The following is a 27,244-nucleotide window of genomic DNA, read 5'->3' as shown; positions in this document are numbered from 1 at the left end:
GCTGGCTTAACTATGTTGCTCAGGGGGTGTGGATTTTTCACACCCTGGAGTAAAGTAATAAAGATGACTTAATTTTCTACTGTGGCCAGGCCCCAATCTTGGAAAACTAAGGCTTGATCTACACTAGAACATTGTCAGCTTAACTGCATCACTCAGGGGTGTGAAAAATCATACCCCCCAAGAGGCATAGTTAAGACGGCCTACCCCCTCAGTGTAGACAACACTAGGTTGATTGAAGAAGTCTTTCATTGACCTCACTGTCCTCCTCTCAGGGAGGTGAATTAACTACAGCGACAGGAGAACCCCTCCCATCAGCACAGGTAATGTCTACACTGAAACACTATAGCAGCACAGAAGTGAGAGAAGGGGTTAATTTTTCAAAGTGCTTTTTATTCAGGTCATCCATTCAGCTGGTCAGCTGCAGATTAGAACATGGTTAATTCACACTAATGGCAAAGAAATTCACTGAAAATTACTGAATGTTGTGAATTAGCAGGTAAGTACATAAAATAAAGGATGATATATCACAAAATGTGCTTAGATCATTTATTTTGACAGTAGCAGTTTGGTTTTAATTATGTACATCATAATGCTCTAGTAAATGTTCTGTTGTGTTGTTTGTAAAATGAATTAAATCTTAGTAATGTGACAGCTCATGACATCCTCTGCATTTAAATCTTTCCTGAGAGGTGGAGAGATGGACAGTTTTTTTGGCAATTCAGCGAAGTGCAGATTAGTGAGATTCAACCATTGTTACATTTGTTATCTTTTGAATTGGCTGATACATGTGCATTTGGAAAAGAGCTACTGAACTGAACACAGGCAATGATTGTTGGTTGGAATGTTATCAGTTTACAACAGACACATCACAAGATTTGACAATGTCTTTCCTCCTGGAATCAAAAGTGCTGGGAGTCAATGAGTTTTCCAGCCCATATTTGCAGACTCAATGGTCCTGATTCGCCATTCACACTATTTGTAGCCTTCTACACACACTTTGCGCACATTGCGCCAGATCCACACCTGGAGTAGTATGGAGCTACACTACGTTTGGATTTGTCCCAGTGAGTGCAAAGTGGATATTAACATGTTATCACTGGGATGAGTGGAGAATTCTGATTTGGTAGCATTTTACCCCTCTTTGCACACATGTAAATGACAATACTAGGTCCAAGGTAGTGTATAGTTAGGCACAAAAGGTTCATGTAGTCAATATAGAATATAGTTCCAGATAAGCCTCTGCACATTTGGAAACTTATCTGACACAGGCCTGAAGTTCACCTATTCATAATGGGAGTTCATGCAAAGCTGCACAGGGGCTTCTCCTTCCTGTCTTATCTCTTGGCACATGTCTAGTTCAATCTTTGCTGTTGCAACATGAAGGAAGTATCTCTGCCAGGCCCAAGACTTTCTGCTTTACCTTGTTCCACTCTCCCTGGGGCACTCTCTGCTTAAGTGCCCAACAACAGCTAGTGTTGCTGGTGAGAGTCCCATGGTTAGGAATCTCTTTGTTCCCAGATCTGAGCTCTGCCCTACCCTGGCTCCCCTGTGTCTGACCAAAAATAGCAAATAGCATAGGGGGCAGCATGTGAGAGAGCTCTCTGAAAAGTTGTTTGATGGGAAGTTCTCTGCAGAAATGAAAAGCTACATAAAGAGTTTCAAGAGTATTCATCCACCTCATTCTGAAATACAAATATTTTTTCATGCTAATAAAATCCAGATATAGGCTCAGTGTCACCCATAAGCAACACAACTGCTTACAACTCCATGCTCTTGTGAAGGGTGAAGGTAACCTCAGCAAAGCATGGCTATTCTCATGACAGAAAAAGGAAAATTATTGCAGAGATTACTTTAGAGTCTCTCAAAAGCAACTTACAGCTTGATCTCCCTTTACTTCCACTAGCAGTTTGGGGCTCTGCAAATCATATGGTCAACTAAGGAATCCTGCCTAACAAACAGTGTGATGTAATGCAACAGTTAAAGGGTCAAGAAAGACCTTGTGTTGCTTGTAACTTGAAAAAGCAAAATATGCTTCCCTGACCCACAACAAAACCATTGAAACAGGAACTGGTTTTCTCTCTCTTCACTATTGCCCCATCCAGGAAGATAGTGCAACATGGGAGGGTGGTATAGTTGATGAGGAATCTTGCCTGGGTCCTGTCTGCTCTGGATCAGTTTTGAACCATAGCATGAATTCCTCAATGTATCATCACACTTCTTGGGCTGCTGGAGATTGCTTTGGCCCCCAATGCCAGTTGGGGCAGCTCTGAGGTGCCATGACCCTATGGATATTGAAGCAGTGGGGAATAGCAAAGGCATAGGGGATGCCTGGCCACATCCTCTAGCTCTGGGCTCTCATGGTGAGCAGGGGTTCTGTACGTACCAGGAAGAGCCTCCCTTTGCTACGGATAGTCTTGAGGTGGGCACTGGATAGGTGTGGCATCTGCAGTGCAATCAGTGCCTCTTCCAACAGTAGACACAGTGCTGGAATTGTAGAAATAAACCATTCAGAATCCTGCAGTTTGATCAGCACATACTGCAATCTTTAGAAATGCCCATAAATAAGAGTTGACAGGGAGAGGTTGAGCTTGCTGGCTACAGCAAATTTCTAAGCATTCCTTAAACAATGGTGAGCTGGAAAAAAGGCTTTGATGATGACTGCAGGAAACACCAATGTATATGAGATACAATGGCTTTAAACAAAAACATGAAAGCATTGCTTGTTAATCAACAACATAAATATACACCTCACCCTCAGCAGAGAGCTGCAGGGAAAGGGAAAGATGATAGCTAGAGTAAGGTAGGTATCATAAAAGAAAATTGTGTAGTGAGGTGTCAAGGGATTCAAACCATAAATGGAATTTATTTAGATTGTAAGAACTTTGGGACAAAGGCTGATTTTTGCTATATGTATGTACTGTGCCACGCACAATGGGGCCTCATCTGTGCTGGGTCCTTGAGGTGCTACTATTCATAGATTATAAGGCCAGAAGGGACCATGGTGATCTACTCCAGTGGTTCTCAACCTTTTTGGCCTCAGGGTCCATTTATAAATGTTTATGGCCTGTTGCAACCCATAAATAGTCTGTGGGTGGAGGCCCTGGACTAGTTTCAGTCAGATCCTGCCCCACTGGGGGATTGGGTCATGTCTGGCACTCACCCCACAGTAATGGCTCCTGCAGCTTCTATGCTGTGTGCCTGGCTGGGCTTGGCTCTCCACTCTGGGTGTTGCAGCCTCCCGGGTTGCATTGCCACCTGCCCCCATGACTGGACCAAATTTGCATGAGTGGAGTTTTGACCTGGCTCATGGGGTTGCAGTGCCACTCACTCAAATTTGGCCTACCTTGGACTCCCATCATCATGATGGCTGGGCCAAACCTGAGTGGTTCTGGGACCCCAGAGTTTACAGTGCCTGAAGCAGGAAGGCAAGCCCAGCCAGCCCCATGGGACAGGAGCCTCAGGAGCTGCCAACAGCCACACAACCCTTTGAATCATTCTGGCAATCCAATTTTGGGTCCTGACTCCTGACCCATGTGTTGAGAAACCCTGATTTCGTCTGACCTCCTGTTTATCAAAGGCCATAGAACTTCTGCAGACTAATTAATAGAACATATCTTTTAAAAAATCCAATTTTGACTTAAAAATTGTCAGTGATGGAGAATCCACCCCAAGCCTTAGTAAATTGTTCCAGTGATTAATTACTCTCACCATTAAAAATGTATGCCTTATTTCCAGTCTGAATTTGTCTAGCTTCAGCTTCTAGCCATTGAATTGTCTTATATCTTTCTCTGCTAGATTGAAGAGCGCATGGTTAAATAATTGTTCCCTATGTAGTTACTTATAGATTGTAATCAAGTCACCCGTTAGCTTTCTCTTTGTTAAACTAAATAAATTGAGCTCCTTGAGTCTGTCACTATAAGGAATGTTTTCTAATCATTTAATCATTCTCATGACTCTTTTCTGAACCCTCTCCAATTTATCAACATGCTTCTTGAATTATTGGCACCAGAACTAGACACAGTATTCCAGCAGTTATTAATATAATATATTGTTATAATATACTAATGATTAATACTAATAGTAAATAATTATTACATAGAATTTAATGATCCCTTTTGAGAATTTGTAGGAAATCCAGGACATACACATTACAACTTCTAGTAAAATTTTGTGAGCCTACAACTTTTCTGCACAATTTGGGGAGATTCTCTGCTTGTTTAAATCAGCATAGTTCCACTGACTTCTGTATAACTATATCAATATATATCAGCTGAGAATATGACCCATAATCTTTAACTAACACGCCAACAAGCGTATTTTGCTTTTTTGTTGTGAGTGCTCACTACTGAAGAAAAGACCTTGCTTACTGTAACCATGTTTTTCTTCTGCTTAGTCATTCCACCAGCAAACACTGTGTTTGCTCTGATGAGCTTAACAAGAGTAAAAAAGTAGTAAAAAAACATTTTTGTCACTAAAGTAAGTAGATATGACTCTGAACATACACAAGGTTGAGATCTGTGGAGAAAGACGGTACCATTTTACATAGTTTTTTTACAGAGTAGAACTTATCCATCTGTCTAAGTTTTTATACTGTGCTTATCACTAGTATCTGAACACTTTTAGAGTCAAGGAGTACTTGTGGCACCTTAGAGACTAACAAATTTATTTGAGCATCAGCTTTCGTGAGCGACAGCTCACTTTATCGGATGCACGAAAGCTGATGCTCAAATAAATTTGTTAGTCTCTAAGGGGCCACAAGTCCTCCTTTTCTTTTTGTGGATACAGACTAACACAGCTGCTACTCTAAAACCTGACTTTAAGAGTCAGATATTCAAGAGATTAGCACCCAACATTTCCCATTTAGACTTCTAGATGAAGTATCAAAATTTTAACAGGAGCTGCTGTGTGCTCCTGAGCACTTTTGAAAATGTTGCCACTTCAAACATGGGAACTGAGCTTTTATTAAGCTCTGGTGCCAGTTGTGGCTTCTGAGTATTTCTCCAAATCTGTTCTGGAGAATGAGAAGGTACCCTACCTCTACTACCCTTTTTGAAACAACCAGTTAGCCAAAAATTCAGGGTCTTGTGGGTTCTTCCAGTTAGGAGGAAAAATTGGTGATGGAGTCAGGTGTTCCTTTGAGGCAGGTATTTATTTATAAAGAATGTATGAAGTCCCTGAACACAGCAGGAATCAAGCAAGAGACAGTGTCTGCTCACAGTTCCAACCCCTTTTCCAGTCAGCAGTTAGTCTAAAAGCTCTCTTTCTTGGCTTTTCTCAGGGCTATGATCCCAGTCTTGGTCTGACTATGTGTACTTGGCTTTTTTGCCCCTGCTCTCTGGTGTTTTCTCCTGCTTCTCTCAAAAACACAGACACACACAGCTCCATCAATCAATGCCCAAGCTCCTCCTGTGTTTGCTATATCATTCTCTGAATCCCCAGAAAACCCCTCAGCCTACATGGCACAGATTCTGCTCAGCCTTGCCATGGAGGTCTGGGGCAGGGGTGTTCTCTTTTTATTAAGATAATGTTGAAATAAAAAGAAAACGGCACAGAGTTCAAGCATAGAAGTTTCTGGTTATCAGGGAATAAGGTACAGATTATCAAGGGGTGTGAAATTCAGTTTAGGAGCTGGTGGCATAAGGAATACATAATCTTCAATCTCCCGGATTGGGGGTAAAAGTTTAACCAGTCAAAGTACAGACATTGAGCTATGGGGGTATGTTGTCCATATAATGGCTAAGTTCAGGTGTGGAGTATAATGAGCGGATACGATGATGGGGATGGATCTACCCTCATTTGGTGGGATTTAATGTTCAGTGAGTTTATGGTTCCAGTTCATACGGTCCAGCGGAAAAAGCCTCTCAGTCCCTTTCCCATAGTGGATGCACGATGTCGAACTGGCTCCCACCTCCTGGTACTGTCGGTGGTCGGTGATGTGTTCGATGTAGATGTCCCTGGACCATCGGATGGCATCCGAGACCATGAGGCGCTGCATGAGCCATGCGTAGCGTCGACCGATCCCACAGGTCCGAAGCACACGCTCGTTGCAGGGGTCCCAAGCACCCAGGGCTCCGACGATCAGGGCATCCAGCTGCACCTCGTAGCCCTTCGGTCTCAGGGTGTCGGCCAGAGCGGCGTATTTTTTCAGCTTACGAGCCCGGGGTTCTCGGAAGGCCGGGGTCCTGTTCTCAAAGGAGACCTTGATGTCGACGAGGATGATCTTTTTCTGGGCCTCGTCGGTGACTACCACGTCAGGTCGCAACTGGCTGTCCGTACCGGGGATGGCACAGTTCACGGCGACCTCCCCCAGGCGTGGTGCGATGGCTATCACTAGGCGGTTCTGGATGGCGTTGTGGCGCAGCTGCCAGGCTCTGGAGTGGCTCCTGCAGCTGCACAGGATGTGGGGCAGGGTCTCGTTGGAGTAGCCGCACTTCCTGCAACGCTTGTCTCGGTTCCCGTGGCGGACGGCTCCGTTGAGCGGGACACAGTTGAGCCGGGCGCGGTGGATGAACCGCCAGTCGGCGAAGCGGGTGAAACTGCCCCCGGCGAGGAAGTGGTTGCTGGCGTCCCTCTTGCTGGTCAGTTCGAAGGCTTTACCCTGGTCCGGTTTATGCTTCAGGGCTTCCATGTACAGTGAGTGGATGGCTGCCTTCAGGGTCCTCTCCAGCATTCCCCTGGCGCTTGGGGTGACGATGGTGTTGTCCTCAGACCTGATCTGCGGCACCAGGACTCCCAGCTCCTGGCGTTCCTCGCACCACTCCCAGTGGCAGCCGATGTGCTTCCCCAGGCGACGCGAGGCATTGCGAGCGTGGGACCACAGTGAAGCGGTGTCGCTCCCATCCCATCCGAATTCGCCATCCAGGGAACCGCTCAGGAAGCTGGCGGTGTCTTGGTTGGAGGGGGCTCTGCCGATCCGCTTCTTTGTTGCGTCATGGAGGGCGTTTGCTGCGATGTTCCTTACCATGGCTTTGGGACACGTCAGCAGGCGGAAGGCTTGGGTGATCACCGCGATGTCACACAGGTCACCCATACGGGGGACATTGGGACCGCCATGCCTGTGGGCAGTATAGACCAGCTCGTTGTTGGCTCTCTGGGGAAGGAACAGCCACTTCTTCACCAGCTGCCGGATGATCTTGTCTGCCTTGTTGAGGGGTACTTTTGCCATGGCGGATCCCCTTAGGACGAACGAGATGCGGGGGATCAGGAAGGTGTTCAGGGCGTTTATCTTCTGCCACGGTGCTAGCAGTGAGGTGTCGATCTTGGCGGCATCCTGCAAGATCTCCTGGATGGTGTCCTCAGGTATCTGCCGGACACGGAAACCCGTCGGCGTGCCGAGGTGCCGGTAGGCCTGCCCCCTGCCAGGGGGATGACGGGCTCGCCCTGGATCTGGAATTCCGTCGCCTGCACCGAGTCCCTTTTGCTGCCATCTATGTGGAGGGATGCGCACTTCTTTGCATTGAAGCGGAGTCCCATCCAATCGGCAGCTCGACTGGTGGCATCTAGCATACGTTGGAGGTTCTCTGGGTCGTCCGCGGTCAGGGCCAGGTCATTCGCGTAAGCCAGGACGCTCACCCTCTCACCATGGAGGTTGAAGCCATCTGCGCCATTGGAGATCGCTCGCAGCAACGGCTCCATGGCGAAGTTAAAGATGATGGGGCTGAGGGGACAGCCCTGCTTAACTCCGTTCCGGGTCGGGATCTCGGCGGTCTCCCCTTCGACCGAGCGAATGGTGGTGCTGCATCCCTCGTACACCTCTCGGATCACATGGAGGAAGTTCTCTAGCATCCCAAACTCCTGGAGCGTGGCAAAGATGTGGTGGTGGGGCATGGACCCAAAGGCGTTAGCCAGGTCGAGCCATGCTACCGTGCACTGCCTCCACGTCCTTCTGGCTGTTTTGATGATGGTTTGGAGGACAAAGTTGTATTCATAGCAGCCCTCGCAGGACATGAAGCCTTTCTGGGTGGAGCTGATGGCTCCCCTGCTCACCGACCACTCTGTGATCCTCGATGGCAGGCAGCTGGCATAGAGCTTGTACATCGTGGAGCAGAGGGAGATGGGCCTCCAGTTGCTGGGGTCATCCCGCTTACCCTTCTTGTACACCAGTACCGTCATGGCCTTCTTCCAGGAGCTGGGAGTCCGGCAGAATCACTTGCACTGGTTGAAGAGCGTGGTGAGGACCAGGCAGCTGGGATCTCGCTTTTTTTCACGAGGCTGTAGCGGATGCCGTCTTTCCCAGGAGCTGTGTTTTTTGTTTTTGAGAGTCTGGCCAACACTTCCTTGGGCGTAAAGTTAGTTTCCAGGACACCTGCTTCGTCGACACGGGGTAGGGGGCGGAGGCACTCTGGGCGCTGCGCGTCATTCTGGGCTGATCGGTCGAATACATCCTTGAAGTAGCTGTAGAGACATTCAGATGGGATCGTGCAGTAGGGCGAGGGCCCGTCGAGGATCTCCCTCATGGCTTTGGAGCGGTTTGCCCGGTACAGCTTTTGGATCCTTGAAGCCACTGCTGGATCATAGCAGCAGCTGGCGTCTCTACTTCTGGCTCCCCTGGTGGTGGTGTTGAGGTTTGGAGCAGGCGTTCTGTGGGGAGGTGGGGCATTCTCCTGGTTGGAACTTCTCCTGGGAGCGGTTTCCACAGACAGTTCTTGGGTGAGCCTGTCTACGAGGAGGTCGAAGTCGTCAAAGGAAGCTGTCGCTTGTAGCTCCTCGGTCCAGGCAGCCCTCACCATCGGCTGCTGGCCCTCATGGTCCTCGGCCTCGTCTGGTGCAGGCTCAAAGCCTGCATGGTTGGCCTGCCATCTATCTTGTGGGTCAGGATTCCCTTCGGTTGGATTTTGGGGCGGGATCTCTGGTGGGATGCTGGAGTTGCTCGTGGTCGGAGAGACATGGTCCAGCTCGGGGGTTGCTGGGACACTGCAGGTCCTTCTAGAAGTGGCTGCTGCAACTGCTACCTCATTTAGTCTGATAGGCGGGGCAGATTATGCTCACCAGTTTCAATGGGGGTTTAACCCAATCTATAACAATACAATGAAGTTGAGTAAATAGAGTGAAGATGGTATTGTATAGAAAGATGTATTTAGATCACAGAGCATATCATACAGTTAAAGTGGGAACTGTGGCTAAGCCAGGGCACTAGCTAGGGAATAAAGGAAACTTGGTTTCTATTCCCAGCTCTGTCACTAACCGGCAGTGTGATGATGGGCAAGCTACTTCATCTGTCTGTTCCTCACTATAAAATGGAGGTAATTTTACCCTCCTTTGTAAAGTACTTTGAGACCTCTGGATAAAGAGATTTATATAAGTACTATGTATCATTACAAGGAGATGAGGTAGCTAGAGTAGAAATTATGTCATGTAGAAGGGTAATATGGAGAGAGATTGAAAAGACTGGGACTGTTAGGGAGACAACTAAGAAGGGATATGACAGAGGTATACAAAATAATGAATAGTATAATGAAAGCAAATTGGATTCTCCATTCTGCTCATGATCATAATATTAAAAACTAGCAAACTTCTTCATAATGCCCCCGTCAATCTGCTGCAACCCTGCCCTGGAGGGACTGCACATATGTGAGAGGTGAACTTGTAATGGTGATGTTGTAGAGGGCTGAAAGGTACAACACAGTGATCTGAGAATTAATCCATTGCAGGGAAGCAGCCTGAGGAATTAGTTAATTAAGTATTGGGTGAAGGTAAACAAGAAAAAGAGGTTGTTTGTATATGTGGTTTCCTATAACAGGAAAGAAAACTGCAAATGATGAGCCCTGTAACAAAGACCTGTTAAGCTTTATTTCTCTAACTTGCAGTCTCTCTTTGTGTAATTCAGTCTCAGGCTATATCTACACTACCACTTATGTGGGTATAACATATGTAACTCAGGGGTGTGAATAAGCCACTCCCCTGAGCGACATAAGTCACACCGACCGAAGCACCGTGTGGACAGCGCTGTCAGCTGGAGAGCTTCTCCTGCCGACATAGCTGCTGCTGCTCATTGAGAAGGGAACAGGCGGGCTCTCTCCTGTCAGGTTAGAGCAGCTCCATTAGAGAGCTTACAGCGGAGCAGCTGCATCAGTGTAGCTGCGCCACTGTAAGCTCTCTAGTGTAACCGTAGCCTCAATGTCCAGTCAGTGCCAGGCCTCATCTGATACTGCAGACAACCCTATAGGATACTGTAGCTTTTTATTAGAAGGGAAATGGCCAACTGTAATAATGTTTTTTGTGTTGCTGCCATCTCTGAACTGTATAGTGGGCTGAAATCACCACCTTATTTAACATGAGGTCACTGACTAGCTGTCATGGGGCATGACATTAAGGCCATGTCTACACTACAAACTTATGTTGACTCAAGTTCCGTTGGCATACAGCCGCTGCAGTTAGTACATCGCTTGTGTTTATGCATACTTGGCTCCTTGTGTTGGCAGTGTATATACTCAACAGGAGTGCTTGTATTGATGCAGAGTGCACCATGGTGAAGTAGCCCACTATGCAGCTCACCAACATCCAGAAAACTGTCTTTTGGAAGTTTTGGCAATGCATGGTAGTGCCAGAATGAGTTGCGCAGGAGTGACTGGGAGCATGGGGTCAATTTTCCAGTTTGCAACTGTCTTCATCCCATAATGTTATCTGTAGCCCATAATTTTCATTCCTTTAAAAAAAATCTCATAAACCCATGTGGCCTTCCTTGCTGTCCTCCCTCTCTGACAGAAGGGAGCCTGCACAGCTTAGCACTATTTTCATGAGCATTGGAAGCACAGGGCGCACAATCTTGAAGTATTTGCAGAGCTGCAAGAAGAACCAAATGAGTGGGGAACCATATGATGCCTTGGAGGACACATTATTGTGGGACATAGCAAAACCAATTCAAGGTTGTTGGTGGCGTTCACGGAACAGTTGCGGATGGTGGAATACTGCTTCTGGGCCCAAGAAATAAGCCTTGACTGGTGAGATTGCATCATAATGCAGGTTTGGGATGATAAGCAGTGGTTGCAGAACTTTCAGATGTACAAAGACACATTCTTCAATCTGTGCGGTGAGCTTCCCCAGCTGTCCAGTGCAGGGACACCAAAATGAGAGCTGCACTGACAGTGAAGAAGTGAGTGGCGATCACACTGTGGAAACTTGCAAAGCCAGATTGCTACCTGTCAGTCAGGAATCAATTTGGAGTCAGGAAACCCACTGTGGGGGCCATTAATTGCCTCCTGCTGCACAGGACTGTGACGCTCAGTAATGTGCAGGACATAGTGGATAGACTTGCAGCAATGGGATTTCCTGAACAGTGGTGGAGCAACAGATGGCATGCATATCCCTGTTTTGGCACCAGACCACATTGCCACCGGGTACGCCAACAGAAAGGGCTACTTTTCTATGGTTATGCAAGCACTAGTGGATCACCGGGGATACTTCAACATCAGTGTGGGCTGGTCAGGGAAGGTGGATGACACATCTTTAAGAACACAGGACTGTTCAGAAAGCTAAAAGCAGGGACTTTCTTTCTCAACTGGTGGATTACCATTAGGAATGTTGAAATGCTAGTAGTGATCCTGGGGGACCAAGCCTACCCCTTCTTCCCCTGGCTTATGAAGCTGTACATTGGCCACCTCAACAGCACCAAAGTATGATTCAACTCTTGTCTCTGCAGGTGCAGAATGATAGTTGAATATGCTTTTGGTAATTTGAAGGGGCGCTGGTGTTGTTTGCTCACAACATTGGACTTCCGTGAGAAAAATATCCCAATGGTTATAGCTGCCTGCTGTGTCCTACATAATCTATGTGAAGCAAAGAGGAGAAGTTTCTGCCAGGTTGGAGGGAAGAGGTGGAGTGGCTGACTGCTAAATTTAGAGCTATTAGAAGAGTTCAGTATGGAGCTAAATGGCTCAGGGAGGCTTTGAAAGACCATTTCTACAGTGAGTCGGAGTAGTGTTTGTTGTTATATTGTGCTGTAGCTGGCCCTGCTCTTTTGTGGCCTGGTAAGTATTGTGCAGTGACATAGTTATACTGACCTAATTCCCAGTATAGACAGTGCTATGCTGACTGGAGGGCTTCTCCTGTCAACACAGCTACTGCCTTTCAGGGAGGTGAATTACCTATGCTGACTGGAGAAGCCCTCCCATGAGCATAAGTAGTGTCTTCACTCTGCTGCAGCCTTTCAAGTGTAGATAAACCCTGAGTATGCAGTAGAGCTGGGAGCTGGAATAGAATTCAGGAGCACAGACTAGACCAAGTTGCTTCTCACACTGTGAATTATAATTTTTGCAAAACTAATAGTTTTAAAATCACTTTTCTGTCTGATATTTGTTAAAATTGAAAGGTAACATATTTTAAACTGAAAAAGGGAAATATTTGTTTTCACATAATGCACAAGACCTCGACATGAATAAAAAAAGAAAAAAGATAGGACATTTATATAATGAGAATATCCAAAGTCACAATCATAGGATTTTATTCAAAAAGTTTGGAATGGATGTAAACCCTAATTTTTTAGGACAAAAACCAGCCTCTATGTGATGGTATTAGGAAGAAACTTTCCTTGTGCAAAGGTTATTTAATAACTAACTATACTAAGGTTTCTTGCACCTTGCGTCTCTAAAGCATATGGAACTGGCCACTGCTGGAGACAGGGTACTAGTCTAGATGGACCAATGATCTGATCCACTATGGCACTTTCTGTGTTTGTAAGTAACACCAAGTATCAGTAAGGCCACAATCTCAATAGGATTTACATACATACAGTAGAACCTTAGAGTTACAAACACCTTGGGAATGGAGGTTGTTCATAACTCTGAAATATTTGTAACTCTGAACCGAACATTGTGGTTGTTATTTCAAAAGTTTACAACTGAACATTGACTTAATACAGTTTTGAAACTTTACTATGCAGAAGAAAAATACTGCTTTCCCTTTATGTTTTTAGTAGTTTACATTTAACACAATACTATACTGTATTTGCTTTTCGCTCTCTCTCTCTCTCTCTCTCTGTGCTGCTGCCTGATTGTGTACTTCCGGTTCCAAATGAGGTGTGTGGTTGACTGGTTAGTTCATAACTCTGGTGATTCTGAGGTTCTACTGTAAAATATTATAAGCACATAAATGCTGGATCAGGGCCTGGGATTATGGGAAAAGTGTATTTCTGTTTTTGTTTGTCTGCTCCCTTCATTTGTTTGTCAGTATTTTGTGTTCAGCCAGTTTCCCTGTAGTCTTTCCCTTTCGTGTCTTTCATAGAACAGCACGGAGAGAAAGTATTTTTTACATGGTATTGGAAAAATCACAAACATTTAAATTGTTTCTGTCACTTTAAGCAAAAAGGAAATGAAAGGAGAAGGTTGCATATGTGCACGAGGAACGCCTATAACAATCACAGCCCAGGGTGCCTGAAACTCGCGTCTGCACCCCCAGGACAAGCGGCTCTGCCCGCTAGGACTGGAAGCTTGCGCAATCGCAGTAAGATAGGCGTAAGAGCTACGTGCCGGGGCGAACTGCGAGCATGCGCAATAGTGGGGCGCAGAGCACAACGCATGCGTAACGAAAGTTGTGTGCGGTTGTCGGCGCCTCCTCCCCTTTAAGTGGGTTGTTTAGTGTCCTCCGTCAGGAGGTGGTGACGCGGTCTTTGGGGGTGGGTGTGTGGCTCGTCTCGCTCCTACCGGCTGTGTGCGCGCGCGGCGTGGCGCGGCGCGGCGAGGATGTCTGGCTGGGAGCGGGAGATGGGCTTCGGGCCCGGGGGCTCGGGTCGGGGCGGTGCGGGGGACGGGCGGATCTACGTGGGGAACCTGCCGGCGGACGTGCGGGAGAAGGACCTGGAGGAGCTTTTCTATAAGTACGGCCGCATCCGAGACATCGAGCTCAAGAGCAAGCGCGGCCTGGTGCCCTTCGCCTTCGTGCGCTTCGAGGACCCGCGGTGAGCGGGACGGGGGAGAGGGCCCCCGGGAGAGCCAGCTCGGCCTGAGGCGGGGGGAATCCCTCCCCCGGGTCCCGGAGCCTGGAGACGTCCCGCCCGGGCAGTTACATCCGCTTCCCGCCCCGGCCCCTCGACAGGAAACTCCTCGGCACCAGAGCCCGGGCGCGCACCCCGATCCCCCGGCCTGGCCGGATGCCCCTGCCCCGGAGAAGGAGCCTACCGGCCTGCTGTCTCCTAGCGGGCAAAGCCCCCCTCCCCCAAGTCCTCGGGCACCCTTCCTGCCCCATGCGTCGCTCCGGGCCGCTGTGCGCGCCCCACTCCCGGACATTCTCCATCGGTATCCAGGCAGTCGCCCACTTCCCCCGCCCAGCAGTCTTCCCTAGGAATACATGACAGTGACGCGCACAGCAAATCTCTGACTGGGGACCTGCTCTCCCCCCTCCGAGCTGACGGAACTCTGCCTAAGTGACACCGTTACATCATCTCTTAAAAGAACACCCAGAAACGGCCCTATCAGTCTGTTCTGGTACTTCCCAAGTCGTTTAGTTTCCCCTTTGTATTAATTAAAATTTGTAGATTTTCCACTTCTAATCCAAGATGCTACAGTCCAGTGTGTAATGTCACAATTTTATCTGCATGGAAGCAATTGTAATATTACAGACATCAAGGTTTGAGCTTGCAGGAGAAGTGAATTGATTCACTTTGGCCATGTAAATTATTGTGTGTGTGTGTGTGTGTGTGAGAGAGAGCACAGATGGATTGGGTTTGAAAACTTGAAACCCAGTATGGCTGTAGTCCTCAGCCAGGAATACTGCTTTGCACAACACAGTTAATAAATAAATAATGGACAAGTGTGAGGGAGGAATACATACTCATTATTGTCCTCTTTAATGAGTTAAGTTGATTGCAGCTGTCTAGATAAGGAGAATTCAGAGGACAGTTATCTTAACTTTTTCAGGTAGCATCAAAGGGGCTTTGGCAAGCCTGGGGAATGTTTTCACTGGGTTCTAGTACTAGCAGTTACAAACAATTTGTAATGTACACCCAGTCCCAGACTCAGAATTTCTGTTCATCTGACTATATGCATAAAGGTGTTATCATCTTCTTTGTCTCTTCCCTTTTAAAAAAAGAAGTAATTCTAGTTGATACTTAAGCACAACTCCGAAACGCAAACAGATGCTTTCCTGTAGCAATTATAACTGTTCACCTCCACCGCTATTTACCATGCAGGTATATGATTTTGTCTCTAATATGTGTATACTGTGGCTAAGCACAGTTATTACTGGTGAAATGCATCTGAATTTCCTAATATTGTGTTTAAAATATCACCATGACAGTGAATAACATGTCTGCATTCATTATTTTTGAATCAGGGTTTGAATTATGGATATATTGTAGATGCCTCCTCAGACGTTAGAGACACTATCTCTTGTAACCATTTTTGGCTTAGCAGAGACACTACCTCACAGATTGCCAGTGACAGGGAAAGCAACATCCCTTTGGCAGTTACAACACTTATTTTCAGGGAAAAGAAAACATTTAACTGAGAAAACAATGTGGTTTTTTTGGCTCTTTTTTAATGTAGATTAACAGTTTGGCGGGGAGGTGCATAAGAGTCGGAACTATGTGACCAGCCATTTCTCCGTGGACCATGAGCCACTGTGTTATGGACCACTGGTGGATCAGACCCAGTTTGGGAACCACACTTCTAAAATAAGCCCATGTAACACTCAGGCAATCTAAGAGGAAGGGGTGTTCTTTAACTAGGTTATTGGGTAGATTGTTTTGTTTATAGATATTTTGTTGACGGTTCACAGGAGTTTAAATCTGTAGTCCCTCCTGCCTTTTTTTTTTAAACATATAAAAATAACCCTCTCTCCCATCCCCTGTGACAGTCTAAAGAGAAAGCCACACCTTGATAAGGGTGACCACAATGAGGTCCTGTTCCATGACTAGAGCTCCTAGGCGCTATGGTAATACAAATAGCAACTAATAACAATAGATGCTAAACTTCTCAGGATTGGGATGCTGTGCTAATGCACTCTCTGGTCTCACTATCTTCCAGTGTTATTTTGACCTTACGCAGTACTTTTTGAAATTCATTTTAGAGAGGGTTTGCACACATGTAAAGTTCAGCTTGCAGGGTCTGAATTTTGAAAAGATTTATGTTTAAACAAACAGATATTTTGTGATTGTGTATAACTTTGCAACTAGTTTCAAGGTTTAGTTTTCAGTTCATGCCCTTCTGCACGCATTAGCGTAGACTTGCTGGGATGGAAAGTGAGATTAGGTCTAGTCTTTAATACAACATCAGAACTCTCTCAGGAGAACAAATATCCCTTGTATATAATTATGCAAGCCAAACCACCATAATGAGGCAGTTTCTAATAAGAGGCTTATTAGTGAAGGTAAAGTATTTGCGCTCACTGCCTGCCAGGTTATGAAAGAGCTTTGTTCCATGCGGATCAGAGTTCAATCAGAATGCAGGCTTTCTGAGAAATTAAATGGAAAATGGCCTCTGCTTCTAAGCATAGTGGATAGGCCGAACCTGTTGGTAAATGCAAGATAGATAATGTGACTCTCCTGTGTTCTTTCCAGTGAACATGGCTGTAACCTGAAATACATGGTGCACAGGAACGTAAGAGGTTGGAAAAAGCTTTTAACAATTTACAGATATAATAGAGGAGCCAGCCACTGTTGGCTAATGAACCCATTTGAAACTCCATCCAAAATATCTTCAAATATTTTTGCAGCTACTTTAAAACTGCAATATTTCCTAAACCGCTTGATGGCCCACTGAGATGTTGGGAACCACTGACTGAGCATCATTAATCACTGATTCATGTTATTTGTTTGCAGAGATGCAGAAGATGCAGTTTATGGGAGAAATGGTTATGATTATGGTCAATGCCGACTGCGTGTTGAGTTCCCCAGATCCTCCCGAGGTCGGGGTGGAGGTTTTGGTGGGGGGCTGCGTGGTAGGAATGGCCCTCCGTCACGACGTTCTGAATTTCGAGTCCTTGTTTCAGGTATGTTACCTTCCACACTTCAGTCTGGCTAGGACTCATCCTAATGCTGTGCCTCATTGTATTGTGTCCTTGTCTCGGGGGAAAAAGGAGCTTCTCATATCACTGGAATAGTTTAAGGTTTCTCCTGTATCATGAAACCTCTTCCTGTAAAGGAGTATCCCAGTGTAGTTCCCTTTCCAGTTTGACTTGAGCAGGAGTCTTGTTGCTTTTTGGAGCGCATCTTGGTGAATGGTGAGCAGAAATTTCTTCGTAAGGGGCCAGATGTGAACTCAATCTTGGATTCTGAAATGTACCAGCGTTGTGTGAGTGGACAGGTGGGTAGAAGGAGGGAGAACTTGGGCACCATTCTTGCATGATGAAAACAGTTGGTCTCTAGGTGGAATGGTACCTAACATTTCATCATAATTAGAAAGGATTTGTTAGAGATATCCTGTGATGTAATACGCTCTGATAGGTGTTGACATTTTGTTCATAAAAAAAAAATTAATAAAGTGTGGTCTGTACCACAGCACCTCCACATGATCTACTCACTATGGGAAAGAATGACTAAGGCACTGTGGAAGGGAGCCCCCTCAATCAACCAAAGGATTCCTAAGGGACTTCATACAAAAAAACAAAGAAACTGAAAAGGCCATTCGAGTAGTGAGTTGACATTAGGAAATAGGAGTGGAGGGGGCCCTTTGTGGGAGAGAAATGAAAGTATGTTTGGAAGTTCTGCAATGCATATGAAATCCCAGGAGGAAATTCAGTACTCCCTGACAGCGGATGTTTGGAATATTCCATAAAACCCCATACCTATATGTCTCTCCCGAAAACATGCTTATCTCCATGCATCACCTTAAAATACCCACATCTCCATTTCTCTGCATGCTCCTGTGACTTTATGGCTAAAAAAATAAAATGTTCCCTGTAAGGAAGCCACTCTACTGTAGCAATAAAATATCTTCAGCATTGCAGCAGGATCTGAACACTATCCATTGAAACCAGGAGTACATCTCCTCTTCAGGAGCCTGGGAGGGCTGGGGGAGAATAACTGAAAATCGTCCGATTTTTTTTGACATGAGAACGAAAACCTGCATTGGTAAAGGGTATTGTGAAGCCTTCTTGAAAATTGCCAGGACCAGCAATACATTAGAGTCTCCAGCATGCTGCGGGGCAGGGAACCTCAACCCTTTGCCTTCCTTTAGGTAAACGTGCTGATAATTACAAGCTAAACGCATGTGGTTTTGCTCACTACCAGAGGATGAACTGCTGGAATCTCAAATTAATACAACTGATATGAATGGGACAAGCCAATCTTGGATGGGGAGCTGAGCTTGAGGAACCTTAAGGAAAAAAAAAAGTCCTGCTTTGAGAGCAAAATCTTCATTACAGACGTACAGGGTTTGAGGGGTGGTTCTGGATTACTTTGCAACAGCACAAATAGCAGATTCCTCTGAAATCTCAGCACTATGAATTCCAGAGAGACCCAGGGACTATCTTACTGACAGGAGGCCCAAATTTTGTACCTTCCACGGAGGGCTCCACTGCTGGTTTTCTGGAATGGAACTTAGTGCTATTTTTTGGATCTCTCCGTTCTTATTGCAGTTCTGATCCTATGGAAAAGTCACAAAGCACATGGAAGTGATGGAACCCCGTGGCATGGCAGGGTCAGCATCCCTGGGACAGCCTGAGTAGATGGCCTTTTTGTTTATATGGTGTCTTATGTTTTGTGTTCTCCATGCTCAGGGCTTCCTCCGTCAGGCAGCTGGCAGGACCTGAAGGATCATATGCGTGAAGCTGGTGATGTTTGTTATGCAGATGTACAGAAAGATGGAATGGGTGTAGTTGAGTTTCTCCGCAAGGAAGATATGGAATACGCACTGCGTAAACTGGATGACACCAAATTCCGCTCTCATGAGGTGGGTTCGTGCCTTCAGGGGAAGAGCATATGTGTGTACAGTCATGGAGGAACATACACTTTTTTTTCCTTGTCATGCTGCTCTCAGGAGGCATAAGAACAGAACCTAGTGATAACATTGGAGTTGGTGGTTAATAGTGACCTGTTACAATAATATAAAGGGTCTTTCCTACCTTTTGTGGCACATACCCCACTGTGGCTTGGCATGTTAGGGTCTTGGCTCAGTGAGTGAAGTAACTAATATTGGATTTTTTAAAAATATAACATTTGGAAGGGGCAGGGCTCAGATAAGCCCGTTTATCATAGCTGAGAGCTGTACTGTTGGCTGCACCCTTCATTACCTGGAAGCCAAGAATTTGGACTTCTTGCCTCTGACTTCTACAGGGCAAGCTAGCTTGCTGTGGCATTCTCCCTTTGGCCACAGTGGCTCACAGCCTTCTCCTTTCAACTAAGCCAACTCATGTTGCCTCTGCCAGCTGGGGGCTTTGTCAGCAAACTACAGCACTCCCCCAAAGAACAAGCTGGTGAGCAGCTGTGTTGGTTGCTATAGCTGTTTTTCCCATGTCCCAGCATGGAGCCTCTTCTTCTGGTGGTCTCCTGGTGTCTGAGCCAGTAAACCACAGCTTTTTCATTCTTGGAGCTGTGCTACTTCATTGCAGCCACCTTCCCATGGCTGAGCTGTTCTGCTCCAACCATCCCCTCAGCTGAAGGCTGAGTGTGCTTGCTGTGGAGATTTCCTTACACAACTTGAGGTGCTGATACATGATCGTGACCTGAGAGTTCGGCCTCTCCTTCCTGTGCTGAAGGACCGTACTAGTATCTCTAGCTATTTCCCTCCAGGAGTTAAGGATGGAGTCAGACCATTGGGACCTTCACCCTCTGGTTGTACTGGTTGCCACAGCCTCTTCCTATGTGGTTGGATGTGGGAGGCACTTGTCCATGGTCCTCTTCTGGCTGCTGAGCCTCTGCCCTTGCAGATGATGATGGCTAGCAAGGTATTTCTCACTAGTACGTGCACAATATTGTTTTGTAACATACCTCTTCAAGGCATCAAGTGCCAGCGCAGAGTTTGACCCAAGCAGCAGCAGATGGATTTATACTGCCCTCTTTGTGGAAACTCCAGTCTTTGGTTACTTATGCTTTGGTCTCAAGCTCCATTTGGTGTTATTCATACTAGTGGAGGACTGTTAATCAGGATGCAATGTAAATGTTTGGGTTTTCTTCTTTGTTTAAATTTCAGGGTGAAACTTCCTATATCAGAGTCTGTCCCGAAAGAAGTACCAGCTATGGCTACTCGCGGTCCCGTTCTGGTTCAAGGGGTCGCGATTCTCCATACCAAAGCAGGGGATCACCACGCTACTCATCCCCCTTCAGGCCATACTGATTCCATCCAACAGGGACTTTTTAAAAATGTGAATTGAGCCTCTTTTTTGCTCGGAATTTACATTCCAAAACTGATGGATATAGTCTTTCGTAGGAGCTCTTTGTTTTTCCTTTTTATTCAATAAAAATCTTTTTTTAATGACTTACAGTTTTTACTAGGGAAATGTTGGTAATGAAATATTTTGAACCTCTGCAGTTCAGTTTTGTTTTTGGTTTGGAAAATGTCAAGTGTACTTTTCCCCCTCCTAACTGAGGAAAAATAAGCTTGAGAATTAGTGCAGTAACTATTGGTGGCTTGTCTGCAGGATGGTGATAAAAAGCAATGGAGTGACTGTATGACTCAGCCTGTTGTGTAGAAATATATTTGAATGTTTTAGTAACTCACAAGCGGTGGTTGTCTTTTGTACAATTAGAGGAAGATCATTGTATTAAGAGGAGGTGGGAACAGGTGCAAGCAACTCTGAGGTTGGGGGCTGCTAGGTGCCTAAATATGTACTGAGAGAGTGATTCTCTCTTGCAGCATCAGAACAGTGCACTCTAGAATGGCAGGTGGAGGAGGGCTGAACTGCCTGAGGGCATTTTCACACAGGGGATGGTATTAATCTTAATGAGCTGGCTTTCTCCCCTTTACAATAACTTAGTGAGGGGAAAAAAAAGGGAAAATAAAATTGTGCTATAGCATCTTTTTCAGTTAGAAATCTCAAGGTGCTTTATGCATTTATCAAGCATCTCTATGCTTATGCAAAAGTACTACTTGTTTTACAAATGCCTAAAATTACAATGCAGCTAGAGTGATTTATATGAAGTTACAGAGTCAACGATAGGACAAATAATAAAGTCCAGGAGCCATGGCTGTTCTACTAAAATTTCTCTAAATAATAATACTTAAAGCACTTTTCATCCATAGATCTGAAAGTGCTTTACATAGGAGGCTGGTATCGTTATCACCATTTTACAGATAGCATATGTGAGGCAGAGAGGTGAAGTGACTTGCCAAGGGTCATCCAGGAGGGTAGTAGTAGAGCGGGGAATAGAACCCAGATCTAATGAATCCCGGTCCATGGCTCTAACCACTAGCACAGTGCTTCTAGCAGAGGCTTCTCTTGGAGCTTGTGGCTCACAGTGTCTACCAAGACTACAGAAGCTTGATAGACTGCTTAATTTTCTAAAATCTGCTCTGATGTCTGACCAAAAACATTATTGTGCATCTTTATTTCACACCTGACTGCACATGAAGTCTAGCTTCCATGTAGTGGAGTTATTAAAAATAAATGACAGTTCTGCTGCCTCAGCCTGTGATAGGAAGGCTTAGCTATGCTAGAGAATTTCAGCAGTGCAAGCAATTGCAATGCTTAACACCTTTTGTATCCAATAGAAGTGCTTTTAGTGGTGGACAGACACTGGCAGCATTACTGCAATTACAGTCGCTCTGAGCGAAACCCACAATGGTTGCATCCTGCACCAGCTCACCACGCTATCAATGTGGACAGAAAGCAGTGGGACTTCATTTGTACCAGGGCAACTGGTCTTTGGAATACACTTTCATAATGGCCCTAGCATCTTTCCAATTATCTGTCTGAGCAAGGATCTCCACCCTAAAGCCATTATTTCACTTAAGAAACAAGCATGTTTCCTACATAACCTAAAAACAAATTTAGGTACCTAATTTATAAGCACCAAACTGGACGAAGCACTGGATAGAGTGCAGTGTATATAGATGTGGAACAAGATAGCGTTGACATGGAGGTACTTGGTAGAAGCAAAAAAGTTCTTCAAGATTGCAGCAGCTAATAAATCAAGTGCTTTCTTAGTCTGTAGAGAAAAGTGAGTTCTTGTCCTTACTGTACTTAGTAGGGGAAAAAAGCAGTTTTATGTAGCATTCTCCGATGTGGGACTTTGAGTAAGTATCAGATCACTAAGTGACAAGATGGGAGAAGCTCCAAATGAATCTAAGTACTGCAACATTCTATTCACTCTGCTTAGGTAATTTGACAGGAAAGTAAAATACCACCAGTTTCCCTCCCCCAATCAGCAGGGTTGATGTAGGCAACTGTTGTGTCTAGAGTGCTAACTGTGCATATTTTCAAGGTTGACATTCAGTAAGCTTCACCAAATACAGACTAATCAGGGGCACTGAGGCCAAACTTCTAGACTTGTAAATGGCCCATAGCCTTCCACCTTTGTGTATACTGGAAAAAGACACCAAACCTTTAATTTCAAAGTAATCTTACAGAAGAAAGGAAGAAAAATCAAATAATTATGTGAGGGTGTTGTTCTTGGGATTAGACACTTGCATCAAGATACTCCACAGCCATGGTTGCATATATGCCAATTCTCACAGATGACTTAAAAGCTGAAGCGGCATTCCAGACCTTGACTTTCACTCGGAGACTTGCAGAAAAGTGTCTCGCTCCTCTAGCTTTGGTAAAGGGATGTTACCTAATAGCAAACAAAACAAACAATGATAGCATGAGACAAACTGCTCCTTATTTAGTCATTCGTACTACTCAACATACACTTGCCCATGTGGCTCACATTAAAAACTTACAACTGTCTAGCTTTTCCCCTGCAAACAAACTCCACTTTAATTTACGGACAGTTATCTCTTAGAAAAAGTCAAATGTGTTCAGTAACATTAGGGTAGGATAAAACCCTTTACTTGCTACAAAACTACTGGCCAAGTAATAAAAAGCTAGACACCAGTGCTTTTCCATGGGTGGCCAAAGCTATCATTGCCCTATTTCAGTATCTTTCTGCTACTGGCCAGTGCATTCAACTGTGGCAGGTTACATCTCTCAAGCCATCTACCTGGGCTTTATCAAGTGAAATGAGTTATATATAAAAAGGTGGTACCTGGTGGGGCTATGAAATATTCCTCAACTGTTTCTCTGGCATTTCGCAGAAGCTCCTCAGTGCAATTGCCTTCTGTGATGTTATCTTCTCTGAGATACAGACATCTGAGGAGCATAGGAGACTACTAGCAATTTTGGAGACTACCTTCTTTGCCAACTAAGTACAGGAGCATCTGGTACTGGATATAAAGTCACGCCCCTAGAGCCAGGGGGAGATTGCCTGGCTCTGAAACAATTAACATTTATCTTCTAACCTTGTTCCAGTTCAAAATGCTATTAGCATATCTTATAGTTCTTGTTTAGAGCCACTGGCAGGTAGGTGAGCAACCTCAACTTCCCTCCTGCCTGTCAGGCTCCACATACAACCATACAAATGATCTACTGTAAACTACAGTGAAACCTTGGGAAATTTCTCAATGTCCTCAAATCAGCAGGACCTTCAGCACTGAGCTGTACATGGACACAAGCACAGAAGTGCTGCATTGGACTTACTGCTCAAGATTGTTGGCACTACTTTGTAAAAAGCTGAGTGAGACAAACCCTATATGAAAGTGTACAGTCAAGATGACTTCTTGACCAACTAAAGCTGCAGAAGATGTGACAGCAATACACAGGCTGCCTACTTTGTAACAAGAGCAGCAGGGATAAGCACATTTTGAAGTGACTGAGGATCTTTTTCCAGGGCATTTGGGGGACAGCATGTTGTGACATGAAGAATCCGTGCAAGATACATTAAGGAATTGAAGTACATCTTTGTCATGCTTCTGTGCCTAGTTCAGGGACGCTACACAGATGCTTTTCCTACATAGAACCACATTGACGTAGAACACTAGATAAAGCTTTTTGTGGAAAAGGAACCAGTTTCATAGCTGGGATGATTAGTGAAAACCGTGTTTCTGTTGAGACTATGGGTATAAACGTCTTGGTAAGTTAACAGATAAGCACGTCACTAGCCATGATTTATTACCTATCCTCTAGTACAGAATCCATTGCTTCTACCCCTTCTGTGTTGACAGCATGAAGTTGATCAGCAAATTGGATTGCTTTCTCCAGCCGTTGTACACCCTCCCAGTCACGGAAGTCAACTAGTGCCAGACGCTCCAGGTGATCAAGCACCTCCACAGTTACTTTTTTCTGCAGAAAGAAGGAAACAAAGTCACAGATCTAGGTCCTAGAAGGAGGCTTCCACATACTGATGAGTTGGTGTGGGCAGAGATGAGTAAGTTATAAATATTGCTGCTAAAATTCTTTAGTGTAAAAGCATTTCTTGTTCAAGAAATATTATATTTAAGCATCTTGATTTCTTTTGCTGTATTTTATATTTCCTCATATTTTTAGTGAAACCAGATTGGAAGCTCCTGAAAAGCACACTGCCGAATGGATACAGCAATGTAGCATGAGTGCCCAGCTGTTTGTATGAACCAGCAATCCCACTATCTTTCCCCTCCTCATTTGGTGTCTAGCAAAGGTAAGTCAAAAGAGCTATTACTCTTATAACCAATACACAGAACTCCACAAGCTAGCTGGCTAGAGCCGTGGCTCTCAACCTTTCCAGACTACTGTATCCCTTTCAGGAGTCTGATTTGTCTTGAGTACCCCCAAGATTCACCTCACTTTAAAAACTACTTGCCTACAAAATCAGACATAAAAATACAAAAGTGTCACACCACACTATTAATGAAAAATTGCTTACTTTCTCATTTTTACCTTTATCATTATAAAATCAATTAGAATATAAATATTATACTTACATTTTAGTGTATAGTATATAGAGCAGCATAAACAGGTCATTGTGTGAAATTTTAGTTTGTACTGACATTGGCAGTGCTTTTTACATAGCCTGTTGTAAAACTAGGCAAATAGCTAGATGAGTTGATGTACCCCCTGGAAGACCTCTACGTGCCCCTGGTTGAGAACCACTGAGCTAGAGGAGCCATAGAATGCATTACCGCAGCCATTGATCTTCTCTCCATAGACCTAGCAATGTGGGGCAGATCCTCAACTTGGGTAAACTATCATTGTTCTGTTGACTTTAGTGGAGCCTGACAATTTATAGCAGCTGAGATCTGTCTAAGTTTGAGTGATCTGTGAACTATCATGCTATCACAAGAACACTTGATTTAAACAAATGCTGCCCCAGAACACCATCGGGTTAGTTTAATTATTTAGGTTGTCATTAATTTTCAAATTAAACTGATTTTGTGTAGCTCTGTCTTCCAAGTTCCAATCTGCACTAACTTGGCAGCACTGTTGGGTATAGAGTTTAGAGCAGGGGTCTCAAACTCAGTTTACCTTAGGGCCAGTGCCAGTCCTCAAATCCTCACAGCGGGCCAATAACATCACTGAAGATGGTGTTCAGAAAAGAAAACGTTTATACTGTATTTTTTATTTCAAATTTCTTAGAAATAATAAAATTGTCATAAAATTTTATATAATTCTTCGCCTGCTGGGGAGTTTAGTGTTTGTCAGACATCTGGTAACGCTTCAGTTCTGTCAGTTTGTTGATGTTTGGCCTCCGTGACTGAGCAGTTGAAAACTTCAGGATTGCAGCAAGGTGTGCATCAGATAGTTGTGTTCGCTATTTTGACTTGTTTATATTCATTGTGGGGAAAAAAGTGACACTGCCTCCATGGCTGACTCCGCCTGGCAACTAATGATGCTGCCTCCATGGCTGACTCGGCCCGGCAACTAGTGATGGTATCTCTGTCCCTCTCCCCTAGCCATTGGGAGCTGTGGGGGACGGTGCCTGCAGCAGATGTTGCCAGCAGTATGTCCACATGTGTGTCTCCTGCACGGGCTGTAGTGAGGAAGTTCTCGGGCTGCAGATGGCCCACGGGCCGGGACTTTGAGACCCCTGGTTTAGAGAAACTGTCCTGAGTTTTGATTTGATTAATTTTACCATTATTTCCTCTCAAATTTGCAATTACTAGCTAACAGAAGAAAGTTACATTGGCCAGGTCTATGTTTAAATGTTTTGCTGAATTCACCATACCTGAGGGAGTGGTCTCTGTTCCACATGCTGCCATGTTGGGTTCTGGTAGACCTAAAGTGGAAGAGGTGGGCAATGATAAATATGCAACAGCAGTTTGAATATTTAGCGTGAATAATCTCAGATTATAGACACATTGTCTTAAATACTTGTAAATGGATTCTGTTTTGTAGGGGAAATTAGTTCTAGAGAGAATGAAACTAAACCCACATGTACTAAGAAATAAAGTTGAAAGATTGGCTGTAGTGATGAATCAGAAGATGCAAACCAAAATATAATTTGCACTTTTGCAGCTCAGGGCATCTCAAAATGCTTTAAGGACAGGGAAGCCAACTGAAATTGTGACTTGCCAAAGGAACAAATAAGGTTGTGGTTCAGAACCCAGGAGTCTAACTCCCAGTCGTATGCTTTAAACATTAAACAACATTTGCTGTCTGAAACTTGCTAGCTGATTTAATACTCATGCTTATTAATTTGACGTAAAAAGTGGATTATATTTTGTAATCTATTGTTTTGCAGCTTTTAATTTGACTAATAAAAGTTTTGAAAATTAGTTGCGTTAGAAATTCTGTCTTCTAGCTACAGTCTCCTTGCTGTATTTGTATGTGACAATACCCTAAGTGTAGCCCCTTGAATGGATCCTGATCCCTGTACGCAGCTTTGGGATTTGCTCCGGTCCACAGAGTGGAGACTGACCTATCCAGTGTTATGTATTCTGCTGCCATAATGCTAGGCTTCCGCTTATAACGGTCACTCTTTTACCACCACTCCTACAAGGCGTCTCTATGCTACTGCCACCGCTTGTATGGAGGTTGGATGGGGGCAGTCGATTAAACATCCCATTCATGACAGAATCCCCGCTTCTCCTTCCCTCCTGGGGCGGGCGGCCGATGTCCCCACGTGTCTTGCTATAAGGCCCGCAATGTATGAAGACCACTCGGATATCATGGGCGCGGACCCAACCCCTCCTCTGTAGCTCCGGGGTCTCACCAGGCCTCTCTGCCGTGGGTCCCCCGCCGCTTCCTGCCGGCTGTCGCTCCGTCCCGAAGCATCCTGCGTGAAGCGGCTTCCTAAGGAAAGGCCGGCCCAGTGCGAGCCTCCTCCTAGGGGAGCGCCCCCGATGTAGCGGCCGAACCGCAGAGCCCACATTCCCCCCACCCCTCCGGACTTCCGCATCCGGGATCCACTCTTAGGCAGCTG

General features: G+C 45.2%; 2 protein-coding genes across 2 annotated transcripts; one reads left to right on the top strand and one right to left on the bottom strand.

The window, feature by feature from the left end:
• The first annotated feature begins 13,661 nt into the window (after positions 1–13,661).
• On the top strand, positions 13,662–20,543 carry SRSF9 (serine and arginine rich splicing factor 9). Its single transcript, XM_074972519.1, has 4 exons — positions 13,662–13,891; positions 16,751–16,920; positions 18,649–18,821; positions 20,061–20,543. Exons 1-4 carry the CDS (start codon positions 13,677–13,679, stop codon positions 20,202–20,204), a joined length of 702 nt encoding a protein of 233 aa, XP_074828620.1. The 5' UTR covers positions 13,662–13,676; the 3' UTR covers positions 20,205–20,543.
• GATC (glutamyl-tRNA amidotransferase subunit C) lies at positions 20,299–27,227 on the bottom strand. Its single transcript, XM_074972520.1, has 5 exons — positions 27,035–27,227; positions 26,048–26,098; positions 24,023–24,189; positions 23,057–23,160; positions 20,299–22,642 (listed from the first exon to the last, which is right to left on the bottom strand). The coding sequence occupies exons 1-5, from the start codon at positions 27,218–27,220 to the stop codon at positions 22,584–22,586; spliced, it is 567 nt and encodes a 188-aa protein (XP_074828621.1). The 5' UTR covers positions 27,221–27,227; the 3' UTR covers positions 20,299–22,583.
• Positions 27,228–27,244: the final 17 nt, after the last annotated feature.

This window comes from Natator depressus, chromosome 15, assembly GCF_965152275.1.
Source record: "Natator depressus isolate rNatDep1 chromosome 15, rNatDep2.hap1, whole genome shotgun sequence".
Lineage (NCBI taxonomy): Eukaryota > Metazoa > Chordata > Testudines > Cheloniidae > Natator > Natator depressus.
Note: the sequence above shows the minus strand (reverse complement) of the source record. Positions and strands in the feature narration are given on the sequence as shown.

Bases quoted from the DNA above. Each gene is read 5' to 3' on its own strand.
- SRSF9 (XM_074972519.1), top strand. From the start codon at position 13,677: ATGTCTGGCTGGGAGCGGGAGATGGGCTTCGGGCCCGGGGGCTCGGGT. The intron at 13,892-16,750 runs GTGAGCGGGACG...ATTTGTTTGCAG, and splicing joins GTGCGCTTCGAGGACCCGCG to AGATGCAGAAGATGCAGTTT. The intron at 18,822-20,060 runs GTGGGTTCGTGC...TTTAAATTTCAG, and splicing joins CCAAATTCCGCTCTCATGAG to GGTGAAACTTCCTATATCAG.
- GATC (XM_074972520.1), bottom strand. From the start codon at position 27,220: ATGCGGAAGTCCGGAGGGGTGGGGGGAATGTGGGCTCTGCGGTTCGGC. The intron at 26,099-27,034 runs GTGAGACCCCGG...CTTCCACTTTAG, and splicing joins ACCCACGGCAGAGAGGCCTG to GTCTACCAGAACCCAACATG. The intron at 23,161-24,022 runs GTAATAAATCAT...TATGCTCCTCAG, and splicing joins GATTCTGTACTAGAGGATAG to ATGTCTGTATCTCAGAGAAG.